Here is a 9,069-nt window from a genome sequence, read left to right on the forward strand (position 1 = left end):
TACTGGATGGTGCTACTGATTTTACTGTGCTGATCTTGTAACCTGCAACATTGCTAAATTCATGTATTAGCCCTAGTAGCTTTCTTTTGGATTCTTTAAGATTTTCTATATATCAGATCATGTCATCTGAGAAGAGAGATAGTTTTACTTCTTCTTTTACAATTTAGATGTCTTTTATTTCTTTCTTATTTAGTTGCTCTGGCTAGAAGTTCCAGTACAACGTTGAATAACAGTGGTGAAAGCAAGCATCCTTGTCCTGTTCCTAACCTTGGGAGGAATGCTTTCAGTCTTTCACCACTGACTATGATGTTAGCTGTAGGTTTTTCATAACTGATCTTTACTATGTTGAGAAGTTCCCTTCTATTCCTAGTTTTCTGAGTGTTTTGATTATGAAAGTGTGTAGAATTTTTCAAATGCCTTTCCTGCATCAATTAAGATGATCGTTTGTGTCTTTTTCCCTTTGCTCTATTACTGTGATATATTACAATGACTGATTTTCTTATGTTGAACCAAACATCATTTCTGGGATAAATCCCCCTTGGTCATTGTGTTTACTCCTTTTAATATGCTGTTGTGTTTGGTTTGGTATTATCTTGTTGGGGATTTAGCAGGCATTTCTTTTTATAACAATTATAGAAAATATTATAAAAATACAGAGTTATAGCTCATTATTTTTTAGTTAGTGAGAATTATTTTTTAATTAAGTGAAGAGAAAATGTATATATCTTTAAGCTATTCTATTGAACACTAAAAATTAAACTTAAGTGAGAGGAAAAATTGTCCCTTTTTATGTCAATGATAAGTTTTACTAACCTCTTACAAGTGTTCAATTTTAAAGATGTTGCTTTTTTAAGTATAATTTTTTATATACCTACAAATATATAATGAATCACTAAAATATGGCCTATGGGATAAATACAGCATCTTCAATAATTCTAAGCCTACTGCAAAAAAGATAAAGTAATATAAAAATACTTTACCCCTTCATAGAAAACTTTAGCACAGTCCTTTGCTAATTTTCCAAAAAATAATACACTGAGGGTGTTGATATCCGAATTTGAATTTTCTTGTTCTGTGGAGAAACACAGACACACAGAAAAACACTTTAGATATAAAGGTGTTCTAGACAAGAAAATTGATGACAACTAAATTCTAAAAACTATAGATAATTCAAAATATAATTATGAAGAAGAGTAATTAAAACGTTTAAAATTCACTTGTAGTTTACTCTTAACACCTTAAGTATCATAAAAATAATGTATAGAATGCTACTAGGTGTTAAAACCAAAATTATAACTAGTTGCACCTAAAATATGTTTTACAAATTTCTGTAAATACTACATTAACATCATATAATGACCACTTTCAATTTATTTTCACATGGTTATGATCAAAAGAACTGAATAAGTTACAATTATTCAATTTTTATAGTGTATAACATATCACTCCCCAAATACTTCATTTTTACTGATCTTCTGGTAATCTATAAGTATTAGAACATGAAGTTTTAATCTAGGGAAGTGTGTTCTTCTCCCCCAGCACCCGCATATTGAAGAATAAACGAGCATGTGTGTGTAAAAACCAAGCTATTTGTGATTTTGACAATGAAAATTACTAGGAAAAGAAGAAACAAACATTTTCCAGTAATCTCATTTGTATATTCTAGGCTTTGATAAAGAATCTCCATAATCTTCATTCTTCAGAGGCCACCTCCTAGAACCACTGAAGCAAGTTCAAATACTAAGATTCAATTACTATGTCATCGGAGGGAGGTCGCATTAATATAAGCTTTCAAACATTCAACTACTCGAAGAAACTGCCTTTATATCAGACTTTCATGTATCTATGAAGTACATGAAAGATCTTTCTAAAATTTGCAGTGTTACTTAAAACTCCTGAATCTGCTACTTTATCACCAGCAATGAAACAACTACATCTGTCTATTGCCTCCTTTCACTTACCTCTTTCATCCAACTCCTCAAAACAAGTATATACATAAACTGAAACACTAATGTTCCTTAAAAACAAAAACACAATGGCTTCTAATCAAGATATAACTTACTTCTTTAATATCTTAAATGACCTATCAAATGTCTATTTCTGGCCATGACAGAGTAACAGGGACGGGATTTGCTCTCCGGCCTTAAAGCAACTAGAGAAGTAAGAAAATATATATAAAACAACAGTTTTCAGACACTGGACAACAGTAAGTGCAGGTAAGTGATCTCTTTGAGATGGAAAACAAAGCAATAGCCCCAGCTTACTTCCTGGAAAGAGTTTCCAGGCAGCAGAAAATGGAGGTAAAAATCCAAAGAAAGCCCAACAGCCTCACTGAATTCAGAAGAGTTCAGATTTGAGGACAGCAAGGCAGCTAGAATCTGCATGACATGGTGCTGAAAGGAAGACAGCAGCATAGATAGATAAGAGCGCTCTGGAGATGGGTGCCTTCTGGTCTTTGGTTGAGTACTGATCTACAAAAGCATGGGAGGAAAGGGATTAGAACCACTTGAAAGAAACAGGCAGAACAATTCTGAGACTCACACAGGGCTGTGAACTGTTCTGGTTCCAACCAGCCAGAGTGGAATCCTCATACACAAAACACATAGTAAACTTGTCAGAGGGCACTTCCTTAGTGATAAGGGCAAATTAGCCCCCAAATAAAGGCTGCTCTAGATCCATCCTACCAAAGCTAACCAAACTGATTCCAAGAGAATTTACAGTATTCCAAAACAAAGACAAATAATATTTAAAGGATTACAAATAAATCCAATATTTGATAATATAAAATTCTAAATGTCCAGGATCCAGTTAAAAAACTGCCAACCATACAGAAAGGAAAAACACGTAAGGATTGGGGGGGGGGCAGGGAATCAATAGAAAAAAACTCAGAAATGACAGTGATGACAGGATTGCCAGAGAAGATTTTGGAACAGTTATTAAAAGTACATGTTCAAGGAAGTAGAAGAAAATAGATGAGGAGAACTGGCAGATATGAAAAAACTCAAGATGAACTTCCAGAGTTGAAAAATATAATATTAGAAGCTAATAGTACACTGATTGGAGTTAACAGCAGATTAACAGACAAGAAATGTTACTGAAAACTGGAAAATAGAGAAAAATTAATGAAAAGAAAGGCCGATTTTAAAGATCAGTAAAATAAATCTCTAGCCAGAATGATCAGGAAAAAAAAGTGAGAGAGAGAAAATAGTCTCAAATTATCAAATCAGTGAAATGGGACACCACTACAGATCCTACCAACATTAAAAGCATATAAAAAGTATATTATGAATGACTTTATGCCAATATATCTGACAACCAAGATGAGCTGATAAATTCCCTTAGAAACATAAATTACCAATCACTACAGGAAAAGATAGATTCCTATCATATTTTTCATAAATTTAACAAAATATTAGCAAATCATACCTAAGAATATATAAAAGGATAATACATCAGGCATACCGCCTTATCCTGCTCTATTTGTCTACAAACCACATTTCTATCAATTATTACTTTATATAATTATTTGTTGAATTTATTTATTCCCCTACAATGTAAACTCCATGAATGCAAGAACGTTGTTTCGGTCACTGCTATATTCCCTGTACTTAGAACACTGTCTGATATATATCTGGTTTTCAATAGTTGTAGAAATGTGGTTCAAAGTTTGTTTCCCATTCACTGCTGTAGACCATTCTTTATTCATTCAACTAATTTCAGACTTCAGATGAGATTTACTTTGGTCCCCAAGTATTCTAAACTCTTACCAGGATTATTTAAGGGTTACTAGGAAGAAGAATTCTCCCTCATGTAACTACACTTGGGTAAGAAATAACATGCTGAAAGTAGCATTTTCTTAAATTTTGCTAAGCTGTTTGGGTCACATTAGTGAAACTAGAAGTAGGGGGATGAGTTGGTTATTGTAATAGTCTAGATAGGACGTTAAAGGAATCTGAAGTATAACAGAAGCAATGGGAGAATGGGGAGAGGATAGACTTCGGAGAAAAAAATTTAGAGAGGAAAAGAATAACTTTTCATTCCATAGATTTTTACACTAGAAATGATTTTTGTGCTTATGTGTGTATGTATACATACACAAAGTTACCCATTTCCAGATTACAAGCAAAAAGTTAAGCAGAAATGGTCTTCTTATATACCTTGTAGTCCAATCTTCAAAACAGCTCTTCTGTTTCCACCATAAGTTAAAGAAGAGATAAGTGAGAGTTTTCCCTGAAACGAGAGAAAAACAGTTACACAGAAAAGCCAAAAGAGATTATAATACCAAGATACAAGTAAAAATTAGAATAAATTTTTTAATTTGCTTTATTCATCATTACAAAATACTGGAAAGAATCCAAGTACTGCTATACTGGGGAATGGATAAACAGACTGTGATGGAATTCTAGCAACCAATAAAAAGTAATACTATTGGGCTTCCCTGGTGGCGCAGTGGTTGAGAGTCCACCTGCCGATGCAGGGGACACGGGTTCGTGCCCCGGTCCGGGAAGATCCCACATGCCACGGAGCGGCTGGGCCCGTGAGCCATGGCCACTGAGCCTGTGCGTCTGGAGCCTGTGCTTCGCAACGGGAGAGGCCATAACAGTGAGAGGCCCGCATACCGCCAAAAAAAAAAAAAAAAAAGTAATACTATTGATAAACTCAACAACCTGAAGAATCTCAAATGTCTTGAGTGAAAGAAGCCAGAATCGAAAGGCTACCTACTGATACCTGTAACATATAATACTGTACATCAACTATATTTCAATTAAAAAAATAAAAGGCTACATACTGTATGATTCAATTTACATGGCATTCTTGAAAGGCAAGAATACTGTATACTCTCAGAAAACTGGTCAAAAGTGGTTGCCAGGGATTGAAATTAGGGTAGCAGCTGACTCTAAAATTTTTTGGGGGAGGGTGATCATCTGTTCTATAGCTTGATTATGGTTGTAGTTATACGTTTTTATATATCTCTCAAAACTCACAGAACTGTATAGTAAAAATAATGAATTTCACAGTAAAATGTATTTAATAAAATTCAAGAAACATAAATATGTTTCTTGAGATATCTACAGACACGTGCAGGTTAGACAAAGGAATTTAAGAATTCAAACTGACATTTTACTTATATATAAAAGGGTTTATTTTAGTAACACTAATAAAAGTACTAGAATTTAAAAAATATTTCATTTAAATGCTTCTATATCAAACACACAAAATAAGAGAAGAATGATAAAGTTAGATACAGCTCAGTAATAATTAGTATTAATGACTTGTTACAAAGAAAAGGAATCTAATCACAGCACTTTATTAATAAATACAAGTATGCAAGAAACATCATCCGAATCAACCAAATGCAAAATGAGTTTACAAATACTAACAAGCATTTGATTAGGAATTTAAATTCAATGAAGTAGAGAAGACCAACTGTAATACGTAATACTCTATTTCATATGAAACAAAATATAAGGAAAATGGAAAATAAACAAAGGAATAAAAGATAAATGTCTACATGGAGAATATTGATTAGAAGGGCAAAACTGAAGTGTGGCATTATTTCTCCTTCTTTTACTATCAGACCCATTTTATCAGTAAGTCCCTTACCTCCTTCCCAGCATTCTTAACTTTGTCCAAAACTTAAATATACAATAACTAAAATTAAAAATTCACTAAATATGCATACAATATTGGATATAACCCAAAAAAAGTTCAGTAAACTTAAAGACAGAACAATAGAAATTCCACAATCTGAAAATCCCTCAGCCAAAAAAGAAAACAAAAACAAAATAGTACTGAAGAAAAACAAACTACCTCAGAGACCAGAAGTACAGTATCAAAAAGTCCAACATACAAACATACATGTAACCGACATCCAGAAGGAGAAATGAGTAATAATATACTAAAAAAAAAAAAAATCCAAGAAACATTAGCTAATAATATCCCTAATTTGATGAACAACATTGACTTGTGGATCCAAGAAGCTCAGTTACCCACAAGCAAGAGAAATTCAAAGAAAAACCACACCTAGGCACTTGACAATCCAACTGCTGAAAACAAAAGACAACTATTCTGAGTTATGAAAATTCTTACCTCGATATATTTCCTGCTATAATCACAACCTGGCTGTAGGTATCTGAAATCTACTTTGTGTAATTTACTTAGCAGATCAACTTCAGGCAGTCCTTTGACTTCTTTTATTAATTCAAGTGGCATATCAGATCTGCTTCACAGTGCCGTGGAAAGCAAATTCAGTTAGGGAAGTTGATAGCTTACTGCTGAAAACACAAAGCCCAGTGTTTTATCCAAAATGTAGTCAATAATTTGCTTTAAGCTTCTTTGATTTAGTTTTGCTTTTCCTTTCCTTTAAGTTAGTCATCACTGTTGGGGGAGAGGGAGGAAGGATGGATTATGCTATAATTTTATTACAGGGATCAATACACGCATCCTCCTAAGGCATTGAAACTTAACCCTTTTTTATTTAGTTTTATATTTAAAGAACTACTTCTAAAAGCCAGTTTTAGGATCTGTACACACTGCACTAACAATTGCCTTTACCACTGTGCTTTAAAATGTACAAACTATGGGGAAGGGAAGGGAGGTTGAAAAGTTTTGGGTTTGTTTTTTAATCCCTTTGGCAGTTTTAATATTGTGTGGGCAAATTGTGCACGAAAAGCTTATTACTCCAAAATATATCAGTTGCCTCCCCCCCTCCAGCCCCTATGCAATCGAAAGAAACGACTATTGAACTGATGTTAACTTGTGCATTGCAGATTCAATCTTTTTTCTCAAACTTCTTGCCTGGGACACGAACTAGTGTCGATATTTAATTTTAGTGTGTGCCCACCAAGCTTCTCCAAGCCAGCTGGCCGTCTAGAGGGCGGGGGTCCTGCATTAACTCAAGTCAGCTGCTCACAAAACGCCAAGCAAGATGGTCAACACAGCAAGCTCACAAGAAAGACAAGTACGAACAGTTTCTCTGCAATAACTTCTCCAAATTTTTATCTAAACTAAATCAGCCTCTTCATAATACTGGTTCAGGTCCCGACTCACCTTGTACCCAAGCAACGAACTCCAAACGTACTTGGAAATTGACCAGCGCTCTAAACAGAAACCCGGAAGAGTTCAGACTGGCGCGCCCGTGACGTCACACGCACGCTAGCAACCCAGTCCTACGCATGCGTACACAGTCGGTAGGCGGGGGTAATCTGCCCCTTGCTCCTGGGCGCTTGGAAGGACGAGTTGCGAGACGGTTTCCAGGCCTAAAATGCCCTGGAAGTTTCACGGAACACCTAGAGGGTGCGGTACCTGGGGAAGCGTGAGGCGGCTGTACTTCTCCCGCTCCCCGAATTGCCTCCGCTCCCCTTAGCCCCGCCCCGCCTATTTTGTGCAAACCGTGTGGGGGAGGGGTGTGCGGGGCGGTGGGAGACGGGAACGCTATGCTCTGTGGTTCCTAAATCCTGTAGCCAATGAAAAGCCTTTACAAAACCAGAGCGGGTTTTAAGATTCCGTTTGGTAGGCTGGAAGTTCCTGTGGGCAGGGCCCTTATTTTAGCTTCCATTTCTCTCCCCCTAAAAGGCAGCGCTCAAATGCAGCTTTTACAGTGAAATAATTCCACCAATGAGTAATGCTACTTTTCAGACAGATTTGATTAACCACTTTGTTTATAGGGCTATGATTTTGTGCTATAATTAATGAGACATTGTTAAATGTGAATCCTCTGCTAATTTCTGATTTATGCCTCCAGTCATTTGATTTAAGCGAAACCACCTCAGTCCAAAACTATAATGAAATGAAGAATTACATAAATATTTCCAAGCCTATTTGGACTAAAATATCTGCCGTAGATATATATTTGCAGGGAGAAATAGCTAACTATATTTAAAGAAAGTATTTTTTTCAGCAGGAAGCACTTGGTGTTAGTCCATCTTCCCTTTCTCTCCCTCCCCTGATTCATATATCACCAGTTGTGGTAACAGTCTGAGCTCAGCAGCTGGCCATTAGAGGAAAACTTTCCTAAGTAAGGCTTAGATCCTCTCCTTGTTCCTACCCTGGTCTCTACCAGCTCATAAAAACTGTTCTTGCCTAAGTGAAGCCCTCCACCTTGGCCCTGGATCCTTGCCATGTTCATTTCACCTGTCATAAATTACATATCTTCTCTCAACCTATTTTCAACTTTTCCTTCTTATTCTTTGTGTTGATCTGAAACAAAGAAACTACCGGATAATTCTCCAGCAAAGATGGGTTTATTTGGGATCAGCAGAGCATGGCAACTCAGGGTCTGCAGCCAGGGGGAGACATGCAAGACCCAGACTGGCAAGGGAAGAAGAAAGCTGATACAGAGGGGGAAAGGGAGTTGTGAGGGTTTTAGTAAACAAAGAGTCCATGGCTTTTCATTGGCTGAGTCTTTGCCGGGAAAGAAGTCTTTCTTCTTCCTGTTGAGGTCAGCAGGGTGTGAGAGCTCCCTCTTCTGGTTTCCCAACTCTATTTAATTGAGGTTTCTGTTTATTAATTTTTTACATTTGCCGTTGGCATTTAAACACATTCTTCCACAACCTAAGCTTACTAAGGGCAAGGAGAATTGTTTACTATTGTATGCATAAAACTTGAGCAGTTCTGTAGGTGCTAAATATTTGTTGAATAAATGAATGTTCAGGAAAAAATTTTCTCTTTCCTCACCTCTAGCTTCCATCATTCCATTTCACCCCCAATTCTACCCTATTAACACTGAAATTGCCTTTCCAAGATAACTGAAGACCTCTTTGTTGCTAAGCCAAAAGGATACTTTTTAGTCTTTCTTACTCATCTTTTTAAAAAGTATTTTCATTTTGCTACTGTAACTGAGCAGGACCCTATGAGGCCTTCCAGGGACAGGACCCACCCCCCCACCCCCCACCGCCAATGTCCTTCACCTGCTTCTTGTCTGTAGAAAACCTTTAGCCAAACAATAAATTCAATCAGAGAAATGAGAAAATGCAGAAACAAAGGAAAATAGTCAAATAAGACAAAATAATGATGGTTTAGCCATTAAACAAAGTTAAGGACCTTTGGCTCCTCCTTAAAGGCTATAGA

At 36.2% G+C, this 9,069-nt stretch overlaps 1 protein-coding gene across 3 annotated transcripts in view; it reads right to left on the reverse strand.

The window, feature by feature from the left end:
• The window catches only part of POT1 (protection of telomeres 1), an 82,999-nt gene extending 75,689 nt beyond the window's left edge, over positions 1 to 7,310 (reverse strand). For 2 of the 3 annotated variants that reach the window (XM_079931881.1, XM_079931880.1), the window contains exons 1-4: positions 7,051 to 7,310; positions 6,091 to 6,378; positions 4,158 to 4,230; positions 981 to 1,072 (exon numbers count right to left, since the gene is read on the reverse strand). In XM_079931881.1, coding sequence (XP_079788007.1) covers positions 981 to 1,072; positions 4,158 to 4,230; positions 6,091 to 6,213 — 288 coding nt within the window. In that variant the 5' untranslated portion in view covers positions 6,214 to 6,378; positions 7,051 to 7,310. The remainder of the gene's footprint in view (positions 1 to 980; positions 1,073 to 4,157; positions 4,231 to 6,090; positions 6,379 to 7,050) is intronic. The other variant, XM_079931882.1, reaches the window with a different exon arrangement.
• Positions 7,311 to 9,069: the final 1,759 nt, after the last annotated feature.

The sequence above is a fragment of the Stenella coeruleoalba genome (assembly GCF_951394435.1).
Source record: "Stenella coeruleoalba genome assembly, chromosome: 9".
Taxonomy (NCBI): domain Eukaryota; kingdom Metazoa; phylum Chordata; class Mammalia; order Artiodactyla; family Delphinidae; genus Stenella; species Stenella coeruleoalba.